This window comes from Carassius carassius, chromosome 45, assembly GCF_963082965.1.
Source record: "Carassius carassius chromosome 45, fCarCar2.1, whole genome shotgun sequence".
In the NCBI taxonomy this organism is placed as follows: Eukaryota; Metazoa; Chordata; class Actinopteri; order Cypriniformes; family Cyprinidae; genus Carassius; species Carassius carassius.
The window spans coordinates 11,783,427-11,810,062 of NC_081799.1; the positions used below are offsets into that span (position 1 = coordinate 11,783,427).

At 39.2% G+C, this 26,636-nt stretch overlaps 1 protein-coding gene across 2 annotated transcripts in view; it reads left to right on the plus strand.

Annotated features, from left to right (window-relative positions):
- Positions 1–26,636, plus strand: part of LOC132127139 (neuroligin-2-like) — a 98,667-nt gene that overhangs the window by 56,041 nt on the left and 15,990 nt on the right. The window contains exons 3-4 of one of the 2 annotated variants that reach the window (XM_059538796.1): positions 9,697–9,750; positions 19,143–19,292. In XM_059538796.1, the coding sequence (XP_059394779.1) occupies positions 9,697–9,750; positions 19,143–19,292 (204 nt within the window). The remainder of the gene's footprint in view (positions 1–9,696; positions 9,751–19,142; positions 19,293–26,636) is intronic. The other variant, XM_059538798.1, reaches the window with a different exon arrangement.

A 26,636-nucleotide genomic window follows, 5' to 3' on the forward strand; every position in this document is an offset into this window, starting at 1 on the left:
GATGTGTCACGCCTGGTTAGGACACTGTGTTAGTTTCTGTATTCTATCCATCCTCTAGTGCATTTCATCAAGACATTTCGTTGGTCTTGTGGTTTGTAATTCCGTAGTGTTGCTCTCATAAACCCCGCCCACATCAAAATCTCATTGATCAAATTTTGCTACACATAGCTGAATATTAAACATCAAATGTGCTTTGATTGACCAAGACTGCACACTATTTTGCTTCAGCCGCTGGAAACTGGACATGTCACATCTTGTTACACACTGTAAGACTTAATACAAAACAGAAAGAAAGAAACTGCTCTAGCTATTGTTTAATGGCTCATCTAGTGTCTTTAATGGAGGGGAGATATATATTGAGCACATGACATCAGCCCTTCAAGGCAGATTGCTTTCATGTACAGTTTTTCTAGGTCTGCTCTCCTTGCAGACAGTGAGAGGGAGACAGAGAGGAAAAAAGCAGAAAGAGAGACAGAGAGAATACACTGAAGACGTCTCTACATGGCAAGCCTGTCAGGAAGGACAAACCTGCTGGTTACACTGGGATGGCATACTGCCGGGTTTCCTGTCATGCACTCCTGTCAAAAAATACCAAATTCACGCTCGCTCACACAAACTTTCTATGGAAAGAAAGTGTTTATTGCACAAACTGTTCGGCGGCTCAAGATGCACGCTGCCATCTCTCAGACTGGGAGTAACGCCACATTCACAGAGCCTGGTTTTTCCGTTCCGACTGTCACCGCACCATGTGCTCACCAGCCCATGTACCACCCAAGACTCATCCCACGTAAATGATCTTTCCTCCATTTTAAGTCTTCATTATCATGCTTTCCAGTCTACCTCCACGCCGACGGCATCTCTCGTGTCTTCTTTCACTTAGAGGTGAATTCTGGGCCTTAGTTTTAAAGCTGGTGCATTGTCTTCAAAGGCCAGCAGGATTAGGTTTCTGGGAAAAGCCTAAGTCCTAATGGAGGCTGCAGACCATACAGTCGGAAGCAGGAAACCAGTAAAATAGTGAAAGCTTGATCTCCAAATGCTTTAAGTGTCGATAAAGTGCTGACGTTGCTGAGACTTAATCACACACACGAGCGCTCGTTCCATACTCCCATCAACCTGTCTCCTGCTCTCCAGCCTTTACTGGAAGAACTGACCTGAGATGGTGAATTGAACTGAAAATCACGTCAGCATTGATCGAGTCTCAAAGCTTAAGTGCAACCCAGGAGATTTAGCTCAGAGGAACATGTGAGAAGGTGCACACACTCGACTATTTGTCTGAATAAAGTAAGGTGTAGGACTTATAATTTTGCCTCAAAAATTACTCTAAAAAATAGTCCAAATGATCTTTTGTCTGTTTTATTTAACTTACAGTCTGTGTTGGGGAGTAACTAGTTACATGTAACGGCGTTACGTAATTTAATTACAAAATTATTGTAACTGTAATTAGTTACAGTTACTAAGAAAAAATGAGTAATTAAATTACAGTTACTTATGAAATTTTGAACGATTACAAAGTGGATTACATTTGAATATTTACACACATCCACATACAGATTTAACTGATGTCTTTCCCAAATTGCACTGACTATTCTGAGACATACCGCCCTAATAATTTCCGGGATGCGGAAACACAAGTCTAGTTTGTAGAATCCAGTCATAAAAACGGAATGCCTAACGCGGACGGAATATGGCACATTTTGGATGACTAAAAGTAGGTCAGTACACTTAAATCAAAACATGACATGGACTAGTGTCTGTGAATATTAAGCCCCTAAAATGCAATATATGACTCCTGCACGTTCTGCGTGTCTGTGGAAATCAGGCGCGGACTGGACACCGGGAGAACCGGGACAATTCCCTGTGACCTGGCAGCCGATTTTGCCCGCTATTTTAATATCATTATTTTATAATTGCCTGCCGAATGTACTAAAGCGATCATTTGCGAATCCGCCATTTGATAATTAAATCTCTAATAAATCATGAAGTGTTAGTCATGACTCGCGCGCTCTCCGCGCCTCCGCCAAACGGTTTGGATCAGACTCCGAGTAATCAATGCGAGAGAGAGAGAGAGAGAGAGAGAGAGAGACAGAGAGAAAGAGAGAGAGAGTATAGAGTGGACTGTGGAAGCGCACAGCTGGAGCAGAGAAGCAGAACTACTGTTCAGGGTTTCAGGTCAGTTTCATCTGTAAAGATGCTTTTTTGTCTTTGTTTTTTTATTTATTTAATCAAGCAGCAGCACGTTGCTCATCAGTCATCACTCAAAATAGGCTACTATATAAAGGACATCATTATTATCTGTAGTAATGTTACAGTAGTAATTTAGCTGAAAAACAATCAGATTTTTTTTATAGGTTTAGGGGGAGCTACGGACAGACAACAACACAACCCTTACGGAAATTAACGTTTTAATATATTACTATAAATCCAGAGAAAATAGTTACTATTGTTTAACTGTGGTAACCAAAAATTTAAAATGATTTTACAAATTGAGTTATTTAAAAATAAATACAAATCCATTTGCAAAAAACAAAACAAAACAAGGTTATTGTATAGGCTAAAAAAAGCATGGTTAATTTTTGTAAGGAAAACATGACTCGTGTACAGTATTAGGATTTTTCTATAAAGATATTGTAGTATTGTAGAGTAGTGTATTGTAAAGTATAGTTTTGTTCAATCTTGAGTATTAAAGTCATGAGAGAGATGGATAACAGGGCAAAATAAAGAGACTTGAAGATAAAAATGGAAGTGAAGGTGCAGTTCAGGAAAGAACTTTTAATTATTTTGCATGTCCCCAAATTAAAGATTTAAACCTTTTTTTTTATCTCAGGTCCATACCAAAAATAGTTTTGTCCATGAATTTGTTTGTATGAGTTTGAATTTTCCAGTCTGAATTTTTTTCCCAGTCCGCCCCTCCTGTAAATTAATGGCAAAGACATGGCTTCATTTACTACACATAGGCCTACTGAAGCTCGCAGTGTTTTCAACCTCTGCTGCCTCAATATAGGAGTACACAAGCACATAAACATAATTTCTAGAACTGTTCTGTGTCACTTCATGTGCATTTTACTTATTTTGAGAAAACTATAATCATATCATATACAAAGAGACAGCAGTTTAAAAAAAACACCAATGTTTCAGGAGTTTATTACACAGAATACGACACATGCTTATTAGATAACTGTATTTAAGTTGATGTATATGCTTTTATTTATTATTCTTTAATTTTCACAAATTTAGAAAAGTAATCAAAAAGTACTCAAAAGTAATTAGTTACATTACTTTAATAAAGTAATTGAAAAAGTTACACTACTATTACATTTTAAACAGGGTAACTTGTAATCTGTAACCTATTACATTTCCAAAGTAACCTTCCCAACACTGCTTACAGTAACCATTTTTTTTTTCAGTGTACTTAAAGGTGAAGTAATTTGTATATGTTAGGTGTCACTAGAGGCACAAAGTTGTAAAAGTTGTTACCCAAATGCTTGTTGTGCCTTTTTTTTTTGCTCCGATAGAAGCCCGATAGTCCCACCCCAAACTCACACAATAGAGTGCAACAGTAGCCATCCAATTTTTCATTCAACTTTGTTCCAGAAGTATTTTTCCCATAGATACAAAAAAAGTACTTGTTTAAAAATTAAAAGTCATGAAGCAAACCAACAAGCTGTTATGTAAGGTGAATCACATAACAAACTTCAAAGCTACAAGACTGAGTACCTTATTGTGGTAAAGAACTACACTTCCATGAAGCATCATTTAATTGAATTAAAAACAATGGGTAAATATAGATCTATATGATTGCATTTATTGTGAAACTAGTGTGATAACTGATAACATCAACAAAAGCATATACCATCGGTTAACAACCTCGCAGTTCACAGTATGTCTGTTTTTAAAGGTTATATGTTCTTTTAAAAAATCAATTCCCCTTACGTGGATTTTTACTACTAGAAACTGTTGTGCTATTTTTTTAAGCCAGTGTTTCTGTGTTGGGCTGGTCTGGATACTCCAAATTACATCCTAAATGATGCAGTGTCAAAGCCTCACGCTTCAGAATTTAAGCTCAAACAAACTGATAATTTGAAATACTCCTTTCATCATACTATATACTAAGTTGTTGTATTCAGACTTTGAACAAAAATCAACCTACTAATGGCGTGCTTTTACTTCTGCACTATTCACTTGGGTTAGGAAAAATTATTACTACTCTGCAAATATGACACTTTCCCTTTAAATGTAATTTTGAATGTATATGCGTTTAAAGAAAAAAATCAGGTGAACAGCATTTGAAGTCAGTTATGAGAATCCAGTTGTGCTTTTTATATATGTGCATTATATGTGTTGGACAGACTGGGTAAGAATTATATGCACAGCAGTGACAAATGGGGTTTGTGTTTTTGTATGTGTGTGTGGTCTATTGGTGTGGAGAGCCTGTGTAGCAGATAAACGGTAAATAAATGGAGACGATTTCTATCTTGTCTCTTGCAGGCCCACCGCCAGTACTGAGAGAGGGGGTAGGGGGTCATACTGATAATACCCATTAATGGCTGTCGCCACACAAACATTTAGCATTTAACCTGAGTTAGCGACAGATGCTAATGTGTCTCTCTGCACCAGATCCTTTCAGCTCCAGTCCTGAAGAAGCCAGTGACAGAACCCTACCATTGCAATACCACCTAAAGCACAAGCTAATAAATTCTAGGATCTGTTTCAGTGGGGTGAATCAGACCAGAAATGAAAAGAAACTGCAGTTTAATAACTAGAAGCATTCAGACTTTTAGGTCAGACCTGTCTTTCAATACAGTAACATTCAACACCTGACGCGCAATAGTATTGCTACATGCTAACTATAGTTTACACAATGTCATACGTAGCTACAACGGTTATTGTTTCAATAAAGTTGTTTATTAAAAAAATGCTTTTGATTTGTGAGGGTATGATTAGAATACCAGCTTAGGTATTTCAATACACTACAAAGAATACCAGGCTCAGGTATTTCAATACACTACAAAGAATACCATAATAATAATCTAAAGTTATGTTATATATGTATAACGTACTTGGTTACTAACGTTACCTCGGTTCCCTGAAATACGGGAACGAGTACTGCGTCAAAGACGCTTATGGGAAAAACTCCTTTTTTCTCCTGAACTGAAGCCTTATTCAATCACGCAGTGAATCTGCACAGCCATTGGTTCGTGCAGTGTTATTAAAACAAACCAATGGCTCGGCAGCGGTGCTGCACAAACCTATGGCAGCGAAGTCCTCCAAAGCCCGCCAAAATGGGCGGGGGATCTGGCTATATATTGCCTGCTTCGCCACAGGAATTCAGGTTTTCTGCGATAGTCCCACCACTAGACCATACCCAGGACGAAGACACTGCTCTCGTCGAATGGGCTCTTACTCCAATTGGGCTTTGCAGGCCCAAAGAAGAGTAGGCTGCGTCCACAATCCACTTCGAAAGCCTTTGCTTTGAGAACGGTAACCCTCTGGCGCGGTTTCCAAAGCATATGAAGAGTTGCTCTGATCGCCTTATCGGCGCAGAACGCTCTATGTAGACTTTTAGTGCCCTCACTGGGCAAAGCAGATTCAGCTCTCGATTGTCCTCTGTGTTTTGTAATGCAGAGAGAGTGACCACTTGTGTTCTGAAAGGTGTGGAGAGCACCTTTGGTACATAGCCATGCCTTGGTTTCAGGACGACCTTCAAGTCATTAGGCCCGAATTATAGGCAATTAGGGCTTATCGAGAGTGCTTGCAAATCGCCCACACGCTTAACAGACGCTAGTGCCAACAGCAGAGCGCTCTTTAGCGTCAGGGTTTTTGGCCTATGGACTGTAGCGGTTCAAAGGGGACCCTCTTTAGGGCTCTCAGTACCGTGGGCAGGTCCCATGAAGGGACAGTGGGAGGGCAAGGTGGGTGAAGCCTTCTGGCACCTCTCATAAACCAGACGACTAAGTCATTTCTGCCCACCAACTGGCCTGCTATAAGGGCGTGTGACGCCGCTATAGTCGCTACGTAGACCTTGAGCGTGGAGGGGGATCGTCCCTTCTCCAAGAGCTCATGTAAAAATGACAGTATCACTGATACGTCACAGGAGGTCGGATTTTCGCCATGGTCTGAGCACCATGTGGAGAAAACAGACCATTTGGAGGCATAGAGACATCGTGTAGACGGAGCGCTAGCCTGTGAAATTGTGTTTAGCACACGCTCAGGGAGTCCCGTGCTCTGGGTCCATTCCAGCAGTCGTGACGTTAGTCTGAAGAGACACGTCGATGACAGCCCACCTTGGTGATTTATGTAAGAGACCACTGTCATGCTGTCTGATCTGACCAGCACGTGGTGGCTCTTTAGGTCTGACAGGAAGCTCTGGCAGGCTCGTTGAACTGCAATCATCTTGAGGCAGTTGATGTGAAGCCTGTTCTCCTCTTTCAACCATCGGCCGAAAGCAGGTTTCCCTTCGCACAGCGCGCCCCATCCTTTTTTGGACGCGTCTGTGGAGATCACTTTCCTTCTGTAGACCATACCAAGCGGGGCACCACGTTCCATCCATTGCATGTTCCTCCAAGGGGTCAGGGCCGAATGCAGTCCTGACTCAACTTGATATTCAGGCATCCGTGACACAACACATGAGGTGGAACACGTGGTTTCAGCCAAAATTGGAGGGGGCGCATACGTAGCAGCCCGAGCTCCGGCGATGCTGCTGCCATAAGGCCCAGCAACTTATGGAATGTTTTTAGGGGGCAAGAAGCCCTTATTTTGAAAGAGGCCGTGAGTCGCTGTAGAGCCGCGGCGCGCTCATTCACCATTGTTGCCCTCATCGTAACTGAGTCTAACACTGTTCCAGAAACGATATCCGTTGGCTGGGGGACAGTGAACTCTTGGCAAAAATGTGAAAGTAAGCGTCTTTCAGATCCAGCAAATAGAACCAATCCCCTGAGCGTATTTGTGAGAGGATTTGTTTCAACGTGATCATTCTGAAGCGCCGTCTAATGAGGGCACGGTTCAGATGTCTTAAATCGAGGATGGGGCGCAGCCAGCCATCTTTCTTGGAAACTAGAAGTAACGGCTGTAAAACCCTGAGTCGCGGTGCAGTGCTCTTGGTAGCACGCAGTACCAAGTCCGTTGCACTTCTCAGCTCCCTGAGCATGGCGACATCCGGGCCAGACTCATCAGTGGCGGCGAGAAGTTTTAGCCTGGAAGACTTGTAGCACTGCCATGGAGTGGAGCGCCGCGGCTGCTTGCCCTGCCGATGAATAAGCACGCCCGGCGAGCGCCGACGTCGTACGGCAGGGTTTGGACGGATGGTTGGCCTTGGCTTTCCATCCAATAGCTGTGGGCGGGCAGAGGGCAATCGCACGTATCCTCTCTCTTCAGCGACGTCAATCGCGGTGAGGGCAGATGAAGATGAAGTACGCAAGCGCGCCGAGTAGGGGGCGCGCCACGATTTTGTAAGCTCGTCGTGGACATCCGGGAAGAACGGGGCGGTTCTCTGACGAGGGGCTTGCTGGCGCCCCGGCAGAAACCATTCATCCAGACGGCTACGAGATGGTTCCTCTGGAGGAGACCATTCCAGACCCAGCTCATCCACTACCCTGGAGAGAACGCGGATTAGTTCGGCGTCCATCCGGCGTTTCGTGCAGCTGGATTCAGATAGGGGGGGGGGGGGGGGCGGGGTCCGGCGAGCCCGACAGCTCCTCAGCATCTGAAGCAGCTAGAGACATGCTGTCCTCTAGCAGTTCCTCCTCAGTCCATCCAATCCAGATCACTCGCGGGAGCAGAGGGACGTTGGTCTGGCTGAATAAAGAGGACTGGGGAATCCCCTCTGGGCAGAGAAAACGAGGCACGTGGGGGCTGAGCCGGCGTGAGCTCGCTTTCATCCTGTTGCTTTAATCCTCTGCCCCACCTTTTCTTCATTGCCGGCTCGCGGGAGGAAGAAAACGGGAGGGCGCGAGGAGCGAGATCGCTCTCTGAAAAGAAAGCGATTCTCGAGCGCAGAGAGGCGATATTCATGTTCTCACAATGAGAACAGGAATTCCCCACGAGTGCTGCGTCAGCATGGGGTTTCCCCAAGCACGGGGCTCTGCACGAGCTGCAATGACGAGACGGCATTTGAAACAACGGCGTAGAAAAGCTCTTTTAGAGAAATTTGCTCTTTCAATTTATCTCACCGGATGGCCACAGGGAAGCGATGTATCTGCAGCTGGGACCGGCAGTCGCGTTCCAGTGTGAGGCGTGTCAACGGAGAGCAGTTCAGCAGAGATCAGTGAAGCGATGTGACATCATCGCTGATGGAGAAGAAATCTAAATTCCTTTGGCGAAGTGGCCAATATATAGCCAGATCCTCCGCCCATTTTGGCGGGCTTCGCTGCCATAGGTTCGTGCAGCACCCCTGCCAAGCCATTGGTTTGTTTTAATAACACTGCACGAACCAATGGCCGTGCAGTTTCACTGCGTGATTGAATAAGGCTTCAGTTCAGGAGAAAAAAGGAGTTTTTCCCATAAGCGTCTTCGACGCAGTATGAGTGAAGTATTGAAAGGGAACCAGTATATTATGGTATTTATATTATATAATACCATTTGATACCATTTAGATTTTTTTTTTTTATTATTTATTTATTTACTAATTTTGTTATGTTTGGTGTACTTTTGTTATGTATTAATGTTTTGTGTTTTTTATATGATTATATAGCTTTAATTATTTACTTTTATTTTTTATTACTTTGTTTCAATTACTGCAAATGATTTTTAATAGTTTCACCTTAAAAATACTGATGGTAACATCCAAAAACCAGGTTGTGTCATGTATTATTATTATAGTATAAAATAAAGTATATAATAGATAATAAATACTTCTTGTAACATTAATTTGGGGAATTCTATGGCTACCATGGTTACTTTTGTTGCTGAAAAAAAGGATAGAAAGGAGTCACAGTCGAGTTTGTTGTCATTTTTCACATTTCGAATGTATGTATTTCACTTTTTGTTTTTGTCCATTGCTCTGCTATGTAAAAAAAAAAAAAACAACAACAACAACACAGTAAACCTGATTTGGCTTCAAATTCCACTTTGCTCAAGATACTGATATTGTTTGTAAATTTGAATGGATAAAATGTTCATAAATGTATGTCCTTGGCAAATGCTTTCTTAAGAGCATTACACAAGAGGTTTGTTTGTTTGTAAGACAGGAAAAGAGAGATCACAGTTTCAGCAGTCTTATCCTGTGAGGGGGAGTTATTTTCCCACAGGACATTAAGTCGGAGGACTCCTGAGGGCCGTTGCACTAAACGCAGCTTTGCTACAGTGTTTCCACATGTCTCATCACTTTCTCTCTCTGGGCAGAGAGAGATGGCTGGACATTTGTCATTGAAAGCCTGGCATATAACGAATGAGTGAGTGTGGAAGGGAAAACTGAGGAAGAAAAGAGATAACATCGAAGCTGCTAGTAGGGATGTTAGCAAGTGTCACACCACCATTAGTTTCTCTCTCTCCCTTTCTCTTTCTATGAGTTTGTTGTCTGTTTTGCTCTTCTGCTTTGGCTGCTGTTTTTGATTCTTCTTTTAAATTGGGACACATGATCTCTTGCTAGTTTGTCATTTTTTGTTTTGCTGTTTTGGAATTTTTTGCTCTTTTTGTTTAAGCGCAGTAAAATCTTTTTGAATTTTGTCTTTTCTCTTTCCCCCCTTTTTGTCTTAACCCCAGGTCCGCTCACAAAAAAACACGATGAGTCTTCGATGAACAGACCGAGGGACGAAGGTATTTTTCTTGCATGTTTTTCCCTTTTTGTCTTGTTTTTAAGACTCTTTTTTGGGGGCGGTTGTAATGTGTGCCATTATTTCTCTTGATTATTTTGTCTTGTATGTTTTTGCATTTTGCTTCAAGCTCAACTAGCCACAGGCATAAACACGTACATATGCTCAAGCATACATGCACTAATTCATGCACTGCTGATGTGGTTATTTGTGCTGCACTTATTTTTAATCTCTTCTCAAAACAAATGATTCTTACATCATTTCATTACAACAGGCTTTTATTTTAGGAATAATCTCCCGTCAACGGTTATTAGGATTTTATTATATCTTTTGTGTCCTTTTTGATGAATGGCAAAGGATTAGTCAGAAATCAATAAACTACAAATCCCATCAGCCCCCTGTGATTTAGTGCAATTTCATTGGTTGACATGCATCCAGCTGAGAAAGCAGTAGAGTAGCTAATGCAGTAAGTCTGTAAAAGACAACAGGCTGAATTTATTGCTTTTAGGAGCAGAGAAAAATATGATGTGAATGTTCTAATAGTATTTAAAATTACTTCATATTATATCTTCATATTGCCTTTATTAATAAAAACAAATCTAAATAATTGCACTTATCTTATTGCTCATATTTTAATTATAAGGGGAAAGATGCAGACTAGCTCTTGTTGTGTATTTGTGTGTGTTTACAGCATATACTTTTGTGTCTGAGCTCATCTGTGTTTGTTTGTGTATGTGGGTGTCCTTGTAAATGTGTGTGTGCATGATGTTCACTCCACGTAACAGTCTTTCATGGTTTCCACTAAATGTGTGTTTCTGTGTTGTGTAAAAAAAAAAAAAAAAATCATTAAAAGAAATTTAAAAGAAAAAGAAATTTACCGCATTCGTTGCCTGTATATTTTGCAGTTTAATTTTATGTTTTAAAGTAGGCTATATATATTTGAATTTGCCAACCCATAAGAAGTGCTTAAATCTGCTTTGTACTAAATATATTGTTGTTCATTATAATGATACGTATGGTCACATGATGGCGATGAGTTCATAAAAATCGGCCTTGACATGAACCACAAGCGTGTATTCTGTAGTGAAAAATAAACGTGCTAAAATGTATTTGAAATACATTTATTTCATGCTAAGTATACTACAAATACATTTACATTGGGGAAGTCATGGCCTAGTGGTTAGACTCCTAACCCTAGGGTTGTGGGTTCGAGTCTCGGACCTGCAATACCACGACTGAGGTGCCCTTGAGCAAGGCACCGAACCCCCAACTGCTCCCCGGGTGCCACAGCATAAATGGCTGCCCACTGCTCCGGGTGTGTGTTCATGGTTTTTGTGTGTTCACTGCGGTATATGTGCACTTTGGATGGGATAAATTCTGAGTATGGGTCACCATACTTGGCTCTATGTCATGTCACATATTTATGTGTTTAAAGGTGGGGTAAGCTATTTCTGGTTGCCAATGTTGGCATTTGAAATCACCAAAACAAATACAACCCTACCCCAAAAGGGTCTCGCCCCTAATTTGATAGCTCCGTCCCACACATACATACACAACCCAGGCAACAATTAGTTCTGTTAAACCAGGCAAAACCAATGTTACACAGTGTCTACACCTGAAGCAGGGGTGCGGTGTGACAAAATACTACAGAACTCATTATGATCAGTGATGCTGTCCACACCATATAGATATATATACATATCTGTGGTCTACACTGGATGTGGCATGACACAACACAACAAATCCCTGACAGAAAACTGCTGCTGCATTCTTTTTAAAACATATTGACAAATTTCAAATGATTTTCAACGGTCGTTTTGTCGCGTCCAGTGCACTAGACAGACTTTAGCTGTTGCGGCGCAGACACAGTGTTACTCACCTATTGAGAAGAAACAAAACAACCTCAGCATCCGATCGCAGGCCTTCAGCTCCTGGAGTTCACTCCAGCTCTGGAAAGCTGATATGATATTTACACAGGTCCTACTTCTTGCCTTAAAGGTACAGATTGTAGGACCTGCCACTAGAGGGCGCACTACCTAAATAATAACAATTGCGTGGTTTGATGACGCTAAGAAAGAGCATGGAATGATGGGATTTGTTGTCTTCTACCCAACCGCAATCAGACAGAAATATAAATCATGGACTTAAGGGATGAGGTAAAGTTTTATAAATCTTGTGTTTGATGTCATAATTGTATTATTTTGAATTAGACCCGAGTAATGGAAGGTTTACAACCAAATACATAGCAAACGCGAGTTCAACGTTTTGCGCAAGTAGATTAACGTTACATACAAAGTCGATACAAAGACGCAATCAGTCCCGGCGTTTGGCGTCTATTCTTCTAATCGTCTATTGATGTAAAGATACGAATCTCGAGTAAAACACAAGCGAGATCGGCATCTCTTACTAGTTGAAGTTTGTCGCGAAGCTCTCTCCATCTAGAAAATGCAACACTGATATTGATCCTCACTCTTTCTCTCCTCTTGTCCCAAACTCTTGGGTCATCTGGTTGGCCTTACACTTACGCTTACGTTTACGGGAGCTGTCCTTGTCAACAGACGGTAAACAGTAATTATGTTCCATAAATAAGTAACACAATCCACCAAAAAATATGCAAGAAGAAGTAAATAAGGAACTGCTTGAAGCAAGCTAGTGGTTTGCTTAACGCTAGACACTACTTCCGCATTTGTCCACGACACTGTTGTCATGTGGTTTCTACGTCAGTAAAGGCGGTAACAAAGGGAAACTAACATCATTGACAGGCGACTGCATTGCCCCATGTGACTGTTTAGAATGGGGTTTTTCTCATTATTGTTAGTAATCAGTTGGACTAAATATATAACACTAGCCTAGCGGTTTTTGGATATTTTTACTGCAAATATCTTACAAATTGTATCTTTAAAGTCTTCTTTTGTTCCGCAGACATTTTCCTCTACTGTTTTTTTATCCGCCATCTCTAACTTTCTGTCGCTCGGCTCGTTAATGTCCGTCCTGTGCACTGAACAATTTCTCCTCCACATCATGAGTAGACATGCCCCTTACTGCTGATTGGCTACAAGTTTGTTTTGCTAGTCAGCCCGAATCAGTTTTCTAAAGTGTTTTTGAAAAATCGCTTACACCACTTTTAATAAAAATACTCTGCAGTGGTACTTTTACTATATTAAACTGGGATGCTTAAAGTCTGCTAAACTGGAACAACTAATTTTGCACTTAATGCACTTTAATTGTGCAGAAGTAGTGCCGAACACATTTTAGGCCTAATATTGTGCATTGTGCATAAGTACTACTCCAAATGAAGTTTTTATATTAGTAAGTCTTAAGAAATACGTCAGTAAATACAAGTATGTTAATAGATTTGAAATATACTATACTTAACTTGTATTTTAAGCTGTTATTCAATGAAAATCTGCCTAAACCCTAGTCTCACATAATCAGATCTGAAGGCACTGGACTCCATTCCAGCTATCAACGGTCCAGGAACAACCCAAGAGGACATCTGACAGACATGTAAAGCAGCCAATCACTGTTTGTTTTATTCAGCCTCATATTTTGGAAGTTGAAAATGTAAAGTTGATGTCCCTACAATAACAGACCAGTTTACAACTAATAAATTAATTGTTGTAAAATGCAACATACACGTTTATCAGAAATCCTGTAAAATTCAACCAATCAGATGACAACTTCAAAACTCCCAAATTATTTCTTATTATTTTATTTGCCTTATGCATCCGATGTTCATCCAACAGTAAATAGGCATAATGTCTGAGGCTGAGACTAATTAAATCCTGACATATATATCTTTTCTCACAAGAAAGTTGATTAGTGAAAAACAAATTAATAAGGATAAATAACATTTAATAAGCAAATGAGTCTTTTTAACTCTTTGATTCAGTTCACAAAAACTTTCTGAATAAATTGTTCATGAATAAACTTAATAAATTAATATATTGTTCATGAATACATTTCATAAAAGAATTTAAAAAACGATTATAAACTGAATAAAAATGAGCAACCAGGAGATTATTCCAGATTTCTTCTTTTGCATTCCAAAGAAGAATGAAAGGCATGCAAATTTGAAACGACACAAGGACAAGTAATTAATGGCGATAATTTTTATTTAAAATAATGTTCCTCTAAAATAAAAATATATATATATTCTATTAAATAGATTTAAATAGATAGTTATTTGTATCATACACAATTGCTAGCTTTACTTTTTAAAAACAAATTTATATACTATATGTGTGTGTGTGTGTGTGTGTGTGTGTGTGTGTGTATGTGTGCACATATATTACTTTAAAAAAATATATCTGAATATATGAATAGTACTGTATTTCACAGTAAATTGCCATATATTGTCTCATCAAATTTATACATATTAACATAATAGATAGTTAAGCAATTACCAGGGTTTTACAGTATCATTATTCCATGCTCTTTCCATTTAAAAAGACTATCTCTCTTTGTAGCATACATGTCTGTGCATGTGCAGGGCTCACGCTTTATGCACTGAGTTCTCGGATTCCGGGCGTCTCTAATTGCAGAGGTTTAAATAGAGACACTGCCAGCTAATCCAATTTTGCGTCTCTGAACATGGGAGAGAAGAGGAGAGGAAATGCACAGCAGTGACGGAGGAAAGGAGGAAAACGAAAGAGAGGAGAGATGAAAGAGAGGAGGAGAGGGGGAATGCTCAGATCACCAATTTCAGTGCACGGAGGGGAAGAGATCGCTAAGAAAACGTTGTGATAAAGACGAGTATATGATGAAATGAGATTCATGGAGCTTTGCAAGTGAAAGAGGATGTGTGGGCGGCAGACAGGAACAAGAAGGGAGGGATGGTCGTGGCGCAAAAAGGTACGCGTTCACTCACGACACACGGGAGCCAGTGGCTCACAGGGACCCGGGTTCAAATCTGTCGAGTCCCGATCCCATTCCCCCATCTCTCTGCCTTCCTTTCCTGTAAATTACGTCAAGTAAAGACAAGATTGAAAAGAACAAAAGATGGAGAGGTGTAGAAAGTCCCATAAAGAGAGCAGAGAGGCAAAGATGAAGGCAGAGAGTTGAGGAGAGGGGGAGAGTAGAAGGAAAAGCAGGAGATCAGAGGGAACAAGGGAGGGGGAGGTGCGGCATAGGAGAGGAAGAGAGAGAGATGCAGGCTTGGAGGAGGAGAGACAGAATAGCGTTCTTGTATTTTGAGGATGTTTTGAAGCGAATAGAATACTAAGGCCTCTGTTGAAAGGATCTGGGCGTTGTGCTTGCTCTCTCACTCCCTCGCTCTCTCTCTCGCTCTATTTCAAACTCTTTCCATCACATATTGAGGCTAACGCATTGCATACGGTCTCTCTTTCTTCCTGTGTCTCCCCATTCTTCTCTCGCTCACTCTCACACACACACACAAAGATTATACTCATGGACTCGTAAGCAGGGTTGTCCCAGATAAGATGTTTGTAGATTCTGTGTGCTTCTCTTCGATGCATCACACACATAAAATATCTCAATACTGCAGCAGAAAAAAAAAAAACCCCGCTTGGAGAAATCTGCTTTTACAGCATTTGATTCTACATTTATTCAATATTATTGACATTAAAGGGGTAGTTCACTCAAAAATGGAAACCCAAGCATCATTTACTCACCCCGTGTACTTTTCTTTCTTTGAACACAAAAGCAGATGTTTAGCTGAATGTACAAAATGCTCCATTTAGTGAAAGTGAGAGTTTTATCACAGCTTTAGTCAGGCTTTATAAAATGACTCGTCTGCAACATTACAAGTCTTCTGAAGTCATACGATTGTCGACTAAATTTAAATTCACTGAAAGAATTCACTAAAAAAAAAATTCACTAAACGAGTCTTTGTCACCATTCACTTTTATTTAATTACATATAGGTGCTTGGGCATTCTGATAAATGGGTTCCATGGAAGAAAGATGGTCATACAGGTTTGGAATGACATGAGGATGAGTAAATGATAAATTAATTATATTCTCTAAGGTGAACTATGTAATCAAATAACTCTGGGATCTATTCTGATTATATGGACTTGTATGTATATTACCAATTATAAATGGGCAATATCAGACCCACCAGAGCTCTTAGAGTTCTCGGTTATGATCTAATCTTTGTTTCTCTTAAATATTCTGTGGAGAAGTAAAAATAAGACAATAGTTGGCATAGCATACAAACCTATACAATTAATGCAAATAGCATTATATTAGCAGGTTTATTATTTGCTCCAGAAATAATTTGATGACAAATGTTCATATGCATCTTGGCAGACCTGAGTTCAGTTGGAGACATCTTTACAGTAAAAACAGTACTATTAAAGTACTATTAGTATCATTAAAATTTCACAAATTTTCAGTATTTTTAATATTTTTAGATTTTTTTCAGCATCATTACTGCAGTCTTCAGCGTCACATTATCCTTTACAAATCATTTGAAAAAGATGATTTGCTCCTTGATAAACATTTCTGATTATTATTAATGTTAATATTTTTGTGGAAACCATGATACTTTTTTCCAGGATTACAGTCCAAAATATAGCATTTATTTGGAGTAGAAATTTGTATCATTTATGTCTTTACTGTCACTTTGATCAATTTAATGAATAAAAGTTTACATTTATTTTAACACAATTTCTAAAAAAAGGCAACACTTTAGTGTAGGGGCCAATTCTCACTATTCTCACTTATAAGAATGCCTATTATTAACAAATTTGTGTTTTCTTAGTACTTATAAATCCTTTATTCTAAATGACCATATTTTACATCCCTAAACACGTAACAACTATCTTACTATTAACAAGCTCCAAATTAGGAGCGTATTGAAGCAAGTCATAGTTAATGGTTTGTTAACACCAAGAATTGGACCATAAAATAAAGTGACCAAAAAAACATTTGAACATTATTGTACATATAACATTTCTACACCCTAAATCTCCATTAGCTCTCCATTTAATTGCAACGATGCCTTGGAGAAATAAGTGTAAATTGTGATTTTTCCTTCCTATGGGCCCATGGTGTTGCCTCACGATGACACAAAAAGCAGTCCCATCCTGAAAAAGATTTCCCATCATCTGATTGGCTGTTAACAGCACACCTGATCCACACAGCCCTGTCTGACTGGCTGAATCAGAGGTGTCACTGCTTCAACGCCGACGTCTACCAAGTAACTCTTACTCCGTTCAGCTGCACCAAGGGTGTGAAACAACACGTATCAAAGCCGGGGAAAATATGTAACAGTCTAAAATTAGTCTTGTGCGAAAGAGACACTCTGTTGAATCTGGGATAATTGAAATTGTTTATATTTCCATTTAGTCTCAGTATTCAAAGAGAATGTGTTCACACGAGTTCCCATACTTGTGCACGAGTGTGCAAGCATGTTCATAGGTTGTGTGTGTGTGTTTGTGTTTATAAAAAGTTGTGTTTGTCTTCAAGAAGAGGTGTTTGTGTGCATGCAAAGATTAAGATGAAAAAGTGTGAGGGTGCAGTCGCTGTAATGCGTTTGTAACCCAAGATTCAGGTGGTGATGCAGGCGGGCGTGCAAATACGTGCGTAGAATTTGTTTCCGTGGCAACAGGCATGAGTGAGTCAGTGCTGGTGAGCTTCTATTAGACAGAGAGAGAGGGATGAGGCAGTTTCCATGGCGACTCAGCATCACAGCTGCCTATGTGTGTGTGATTTTGTGTGTCCGTGAAAGGACCTTGGTCTGTGTAACTTTTATTTTATTCTCTTTTGTGTGCCATTTCCTTTTCACATCTCGATCTCTTCCTGTCTCTCTCTCTCTCTCTCTCTCTCTCTGTATCTTTCTGCCACTCCGACTCTCTCTCCCTTTCTCTTATCTGTCTCACTCTTTCTTTTATGATTTCCCCCATCTCTCTCACCCACTCTCTTTCTTTCTCACAGACCCCCTCCTTCTCTCTCGGGGTAAACAGATGTCGTGGTAGTTATTTATGTTTCTGCATGGTCTGGTTTTCATATGAATTATCTACAGCCCTTGCACACCACAGAAGCACTGGCTAACTGGACATCTCCAAATGCCCTCGCACACTCGATCGCACTCACACACATTCACAAACACACACACCCAAGCATCTCCAAGAGCATATGTATATATGCATGAGCATGTGCAGCTCACTCAAACACACTGCAAAAGAAAAGCGAAGGGGAACAACCCATACCAACAAACAGCACATATAGATGTGAATCTAAAAAAGACAGAATATACCAATCTTGAGACTTGAGATGGGGGAGTTTAGATGGAGTCGAAGGACAGAGGAGGTACCGCACAGAGGTAGGGACTCTACCAATTCAGCACCTAGAGGGGGATCCAAGACGTGGGATGGTGGAATCATTCAGTCTGACCTATCTGAGCTTTTGTACTACAAATATACAGAGAGAGAGAAACACACACACAGACTGTACTAACTGATACAGTGATACATCAGAGCAACAGAGTTTTGGAAGAGAAATAGATAGACTGTGCCAGCAGAGTGCAGAAACGATGAGCCAATGCAAGGCAGACCGTGCCAAAAGATCCCAGAGTGTGAAGAGACGATTGAGGATATGGTCAGAAATCGTGAACTAACATACTATTTGAACTATTTTCGTGGCACGACCTACTAAATTTGCCATTATGTGCCATATGCAATTGCTTATACAGCACTCACAGTACTGTATCCCATTATGCAGTGCGCTCAACCTGACCTTCTATTTTAAGAGTGACAAGTGAACTGGAAGCAATATCAGCCAATATTTTTTTTTTACCTCCACTTCCTTGACTCATTATTTGAAAACATCATCAAATGGTAAAACGCTACTAATTCCACTAATACTGTTTCACAATCTTTTTTAGGAAAAGAGTAGGCAGTGTAAAGTGTGTATCCACACACACACACAAAACTGGGATATCAGTACACTAAATAAGCCTGAAATTTATTAATGTACCTTATTCTTTTACCAATTAAAGATAATGGTTTATTCCTGCTTTAAGTTTAAAAATAGTGCAGAACATTTATTTTCAAATCATATTTTTCAATTCAAATTATTTTTTAAAGAAATAATTTTATTCAGAATGTATGTATTAAAAAGGATCAAATATGTGACCCTGGACCACTTTCTTTAAAGTCCAGGGTCACATATAATGTTTATAATTTTACAAAAGATTTATATCTCAAATAAATGTTGTTATTTTTTAACTTTGTTTTCATCAATATATTTTCACAAAAGCAGCACAACTGTTTTCAACATAGATATGCATAAAATGCAGTGTTTCCCTAAGCAGATCATTACTGTTTATTTTACAGTGATGCTGCAGCAGTGTAATATATATTATATATGTAAAAAAATATATTTTTTTATTATTAATTGTTAATTTTTATGCATTTTTTGTTTTACACAGATATTAGAGATCGTCGGAAGAAGCCTGTGATGTTGTTTATCCATGGTGGTTCATACATGGAGGGAACAGGAAATATGTTTGATGCAAGTGTTCTTGCTGCCTATGGAAACGTGATTGTCGTCACAATGAACTACAGACTGGGCGTTCTGGGTAAGTACAATGATATAGGAAGTCTTTTAATGCACTAAAAATGTCTCCACATATGAAAAATTTTTCATTATTATTTTTGCTGTTATTGTTGTTCTGTGATGGGTGTTCATGATGATGGTTCATATTTTGGTTTTGGGAGTCCCCAACAACAGGTTGACATGCATGCAAGGTCAAAAATACTTTTGCTGTCTTATAATATGCATTTATTTTTACCTTACTTACAACATCTCCCAAACGATTCCCTCAATGATACATTTTTCCAAACCCCTCCTTTGCATGATGCTAATCTGCAGTGATTGGTCCAATTGGTCTCATTTTCATTTCATCATGCCTGTAATGCATGATAAAGCAGCTTTTGTGAGCACAGTGCTGCTTTGTGTACAGCTATACTGGGGAAAATGCTATTTTACCACTCCAAAAACGGGCACCTAGTGGCAAAGAATGAATTAGCATTTTCATTCATACCAACGAAAAAGACCAACAAGTGGATGAGCAATATGCTAATGTTTCATGTTGACATCATAATTAAATGGCTTAGGATTCGTTTTAAAAACAACTCGTTTTAATGATTCAGAGTTTACTTTTTCTTTAACTTTATACATGGTGCACTTTCAGATTAAAACTTTGCAGGATGTTTTCATTCACTTAGAGCTGTGTTACACACTGCATGAAAGGTAATTTTCAAAAAATCCATAATAGGGGCACTTTAAATATGTCACCTGAAGTCATGTTGCACCAGATTTTGCATCAGTAAAGATGAACGTCAATGATTCTCACACTAAAGCTGTCACAACATGTCTTGACATGCCATTTTTTAATATAAGCATGTGCAAATTATTTTTGAGTGTGACTGTGTTGCTTCAGAGGACTTGTGAGTGAAATATTCCTTTAAATTTTTTTTTTTTTTTTTTTTTTACTTTTATAACATTTTCCTTTAATATAAAAAATATTTAACATTATATTTAACTACACATTAATTAAAGGGGTCATAAGATGCGATTTAAATTTTTCCTTTCTCTTTGGAGTGTCACAAGCTCTTGGTGCATGAAGAAGATCTGTAAAGATTGAAGTCTCAAATCCAAAGAGATATTCTTCATCAAATTTAAGACTTTGCCACGCCCCCCTAAATCAGCTCATTCAAACACACCCCCAAATGTGGAAATATTTGCATAATGCCACCCAAATGTTCAAGCAAAGAAACAAGGTGTGGTTTCAGTAACCACAGTTAGTGTTGAAGCTGATGTCAGGGAGATGCTGTGTGATTTTAGGCGAAAGCAAAAGCACTTTATTTTGCCTTCCGAAAGTAGATTAATTTAAGAATCTTTAAGATTACTTACAACAGAACAGCAACGCATTTTATAGATAACCGTTTCGTGAACCTAGGAGAGGAGGTAATTCTGACTTTGCTACGACAATCTGACGCTCCTGAATCAGCTACTGTATTTATATACTGTATATTTTTGTTATTAGTTTAAGTATTTGCTATTGAATGTTCAAATGTCTTATCCGTCTGTGGGTTGTGTACTGCAAACACATACGAGCTTCATCACTGTCTGTCACTTGACTCGGGGTTGAACTGATGGTAAATCTAAGGACATTATTAACTGTCTTTACATTAATTTCGAAAGATGAAGTTCGCGTTTATGGAAGGGGTGCTTGTGGTGTTCAGCCAGTCACAATGCACTGGGTCAGTTGGCCAATCAGAGCAGACTGCGCTTGTCGGAATGAGGGACTTTGTAGAAAACTATGCATTTGAGAGAGGTGGGGCATAGAGGACCTACAATAATATACAGTATTTTAAAAATAATGTGTTTTTATAAAATTAAAGAATGTCAACATATTCTGTTACACCAAATACACAAAATAATGATCTTTAAAAAAAAAGCATCATATGGCCCCTTTAATTTTAAGTTATTTCAAGGAACAATTCAGTAAATCTAAAAAATTACTACTAGTGTCTTCAGTTTTAGAAGGAACACTATTTTCAGTTACTTCCAGAATTATTGATTGTTCATCTATAAACCTGACTTTCTTCAGAGAACCTAAAGAAAGATTTTGAAAAGGTTGAAAAGGGAGGAAGTTCTTGTGGCTTTTTAACTGTATAGAGCTTGGTTTATTGAGTTGTAAAATCTATTTTGTGAATTATATGAAGCCATCAGAGAGATTTTAAAAGAATATTGATTTATTCTCTTCATTTTTATTTTTGGACGTTCGTTCGTATTTTTTAGTCATTAGCATCTAGATGTGGTGTTCTGCTCTACTTCAACTTTAACACATTAAGTGACCTCTTCTGGAATAGAAGAATTACAGTAATTTAATCAGGAAGAAGAAACAGCTGAAACTCTAGAAGTGGAGTCCTGCTCTCTGTCAATTTAAAGATATTGAAAAGTGATTTTAGGATATAAGAATTACAATAACCCAATCGGGGAGAACTAAAAGCCTATATTCCACTTTCAGTGGCACTGAACTGTAAAAAAGACCCAATTATGACTGCATTTCCTTGCTGTTAGTAACAACATTAAAGTACACTTAAGTTTCCAGTTTGGTTTAGGTGTCATATCAAAGATCCACAAGGAATGTTTTACGCATGGCGTGAGAGAACCATGTTTGTGCTGTTTTTGTACAGAGATGTGTTTGTAGTCGAGATGCCTCCCTTCTTCCATGAATGCGTAATGAATGCAGAAGGCCAGTGTGAGTTTACCTTCAAGAATGAAAGATTGAATATAAATGTAGAGAGACTAAGAAGGTAAATAAAACAGTTCCCTGTGGAGATGAAGTGATCTGAGGGAATCACAGTCAAAGTTGTAAGTGAAGTAGTTTTGCGTGTTTCTGCGTGTGTTCTGAAGTGTGTTTATTTCATATGCTGGACAAATGCTTCTGTTATTAACTGTTCTCATATCAGCCTGTGTACAAACAGAGTAGAAATTAATTTTCAACAGTATGCTACATATGACCTCATTTCCCAGCGATTCTCAAACGATTCGCTCGAAGCAGTTCAAAGATTCAGTCTCTTTAAACCCCTCCTTTCTGTGAACCTGCTCTGCTCTGATTGGTCAGATGGCCTAGTCTGTTGTTATTGGTCTACGGCGTACAGTGGTGTTGGAAACGATATGACTATTTCAATAGTTCTTGATTTTGAACGCTCTATAGAAAATATAATCATCTATTATTTGTCATACTTACAGGTTGTGATTCAGTGGAGCAGCTGGTCCAAATAAACAGGATACTGATCCATCTTTCAACAGCAAGCGTTTTGTGAATCCCACGTTGACCTCCGCAAGATTAGAGAAGCAGACATCAGTAGAATGACATGTTTGTGGGTGGGGTCAAGTTGTTCGCAGCCGGCTAATGTAGAACTAGGGATGGGTAAATAGACACCTAGTGTCGACACGTTTCGAGCTTTTGACACACTACTGATTTGAAACAGAGTTCCGGAGCATATCTTGAAATGAGGGTAGAGCACCGTGTTAAAAGCTTTGAAGCATCAACGCAGTTTGTTATGAAAGCCTTACTGCTTCAAAAGCCTTGTTTGGCACATCCCTACGTAGAACATAGGCGCGCATTATGCAAATGTGTTACCCCGTGATGTGCAGCCTTCACGAAAGTGGGATTCGAATTACTAACAACTCGTTTCAGCTGTACAGAGTCGATTCTTTATTTTGGAAGACAATAACTTAATTTATCTGCACTTTCAGCTTACAAATTTGCAGATAGTTTACATTCACATACAGCTACATTACACATTGCATAAAAGGCAATATTGGAAATAGCATAATAGGGGCACTTTACAATCATTGCAGTATACAATGTGTTACTTATAACTCCAGCATTTCAGTCTGTGTGAAAGACCTCATTTAGTGTAGAAGTTTCAATCAAAAAAAACGTATCAATAAAAAGGCTGCCACTATGGCACAGAGTATCCATACTGCAAATTTTGGCAAGTGGTCAGCAGATATCCATGCATACAAAAAAAATCATACATTAAGTATGTTAAATAGCCCACACTGTACAAAAACACAAATACATGTACGCTGCCTTGAAAGGATGCAAAAATAATGAATATTAACAGGGGTGAGGAATTTTGGTACATGGATGAATAAGAGTAACCTTTCAGTGTATTATCTGTCTCTCTCCCTTTCTCTCTATTCTGCTTTAAAGAGGTTTTTCTATAGCGGTGAAGAGGATTACACATTTGTGTTTTACCATTCCAGCCCCATTGGATGATTGGATTGGATGAAGCATTTTCAAAAAAAAAAAGTACAAAGGAAGTGAAAAAAAAAGAGAGACCAAGAACAGTGTTCCACATCAAAAAAGCAGGTTTAGCACAAAACAGGACCCTTTATCCAGCTCTCACATGCTCAGACACCAGCCAGAAATGTATGAGCTATATGCACCTTTACACAGCAAAAGACCGATAAAGGAAAAAAAGAGCCAGAGAAACGGGAAGAGGTGGAGAGAGAAAGACAGAAGAGAGATGTGAACATGCTAAAAATAACCGTCAGAAGCGCCTTTTTAAATCTGCAGTGAAGCAGAGAATTCATTCAAACCAATGCTAATGCAGCACACACACATAAACGCAGCATTTGTTTCTGGATTCTGACCCAAAGAGTTCAGGTTCCTGTGTGTTTCTGAAGGCTCATACACATGTGGTTATCTGAAATTCCTCACACACAATGAGGAGGAGGTGGCAGAAGGCCAGATTGAGCTGCGAGTACTAGTACACATGTGCCCCATGTACTGCGGCAGGCTAGCTGCATTAGCATTAACGCTCTGCCAATGTGCAAGTTCTCTCTAACTGCGAGGCGCCCTCACCTTCCATCTCTGCTTCTGCCCAGCTGGCCCTCGGAGCTGCTGATTTGTGTACCAGAGCCATCTGCTCAGACTAATTAACTAATTAATGAACTCTGGGGAAGAAATAACGCGCTGTCGATGGGCCTTGCGGGTTAGCACTGTTTTCTTACCAGGGCCTAAAAGTTTCCTGCATTTCTCTGTTCGCATTACCCCCTCACCTCACTTGCTTTCTCTTTCTCTGTATCTACCAGCCCTTCATCAAATCTGTCCTATTTGAAGAAACAGATTACCCTAATTAGGTTCCTAATTCTGCACAAGTCTTTATTTCAGCAGTTTTTACACTTTTGCCACCAGCAAACACAGAATCCCAGAATTATGATTCACGCACTGCCACGCACTTCTCAAGGATGTTTGCTTTGAGCTATTTGCATTTACAAAATACGCCTTTCAATTTTTGATCTGGACACTAATCGCGTAATTATAAATTCAAAGGGAAACAATGGATGTTTGCGATATTGGTATCTGAGAAGTGGAGGAGATGATTTTTTGCGAATGTAAATGACACCTCAGATCTCAGAATGAAGAGGACACATTTACATATTTTTATACTTGCTGCAGGTGATCGGTGCCTAGATTTAGCTTGATTAACTTCACTTGTTTATTTCTATTTCAGAGTAAAAATGTTTATAAACACAAAAAGTGGGCCGTCAATGCTATTATTTGGTGGAAGTTCCCACACAATATCGCGGCAGTTCATAAATATTTTACTATGGTAAATTGGTGGCCAGTTCATATGAATTTGTATAACTCTATCTACTTACTGCCCGTTGATGGTTAGCCTTACTGATAAAAAGTATGATCTTTAGAAGCAAAAAAATCATACAAAAACATGTCATTGTTAGGAAAAAAGTAAGCATGAAGCTCCTTCTTTAGGGGGAATTTGTACGAAAACGTATAATTGTTTGAAAAAAAGTAAACATGCGATTTCAGTAATCTTATAATATCATTACAAATCACACCGTCTCCGACATGAATCTAAGAAAATTGGGTACGGCATATATGAAGACTGTACTATGATGACACCTAGTGACTCATAGGCTATGACAAAAGTTCCTTTTAAAGAATAAAACGTTATTGGCATGCGCTAGTAGTAAACAAAAAGAGCATCCCAAATCTCAGTTTGGCAGTTATACTTTTTATGTGTGCTGAAAAAATGAGGAAGATGGGAAAGAGGAAGTTTTGAAGAGAAACTCAAAGAGTTTGAGTTATGCTGTTTTAAGTTTTAGTGTTATGTTGCGTTGATCAATGTGCCATTTTGTGTTGCATTTTTATTGGCTGGGCAGTAAATGTGGGTCGTAGCAGCAAACACGATGGCAATCTTTCATCTAGGACTGCCGAAACTTGTGCATTGTGTCCCAGGCCTTTGGGGGAGTTCATACAATAACAGTTCATTGTTAGGGAAAAAAAAGTAAGCATGAAGCTCCACCGTTAGGGGGAATTTGTATGAAAACTTATGATTGTTAAGGAATAAACATACTTTAAGCATACTAAGTTATACTTATTTTTCTAACAATCCTGTATTTTGGAACAAATTCATATGAAATTGTCAAATAGTTAAATCAGGTCAGAATAGGATCCAATGGTTAGGAGATCAGGTTGGAATCTAATGGCTAATTTGATCTCGAGATAAAACTCATTAGTTTTAGCTAATCACTAAATACTGTTTGAGGTACAAATGGCCCCTCTTCTCATTCTTTTTTCAGTAGCAGTACACCCTCTGGTAAAACAGGCAGTTAGTTGTCTGCAGCATGTTGTAAGGTGCAGCCATGCAGAACGCAGAATATTGTTTTTATGTTTGTGGGATATTGATGTAGCCTAACAGAGGGGCCCTGCGAAGCACAGCTGATTAACAATTTTACTATACTTCACCAACCAATATGCTTGTTTTCAATACAAATATTTCAGTGACAGAAGCACACTCTCCCGTGAGGAATGGAGAGGACAAATGGGGCACTGAGGTTTATAGCCTTTCTGTGGACCGGATGCAGCTAGCTGTGGAGGAACGACACTGACTACTGCTTGAAAAGAGAAAGAAATTAAGAATGAATTAAATTCACAAGCAGCAGTTTGAATTGAATTAGAATGACAGGAAGAGGAATTTCGTGAACACAGCAGTGGCCTTCAGGCTGATGGGTCAATTCTTGTTTTTTATAGTTTGTATGTTTTTCCACAGTGGTCCATAAAATGATTTATGGTGGGGATCCTCAAATCTGGCCCACGAGATCCATTTTCCTGCAGAGTTTAACTCTAACCCTAATCAAACACACCTGAGCATTGCTAATCATTGTCTTCGGGATCATCACAAAATCACAGGTAGGTGAGTTTGATCAGGGTTGGAGCTAAACTCTGCAGCGGATTGGCCCTCCTGGACAAGATTTGAGGAACCCTGATTTACGGTAATTGTTCATTTATTAAATTTATTAAAAAAATATTTTATAATAATAATTAAATATAAGAAGAAGAAGAAGAAGAAGAATTGTTGTTATTAGTGTT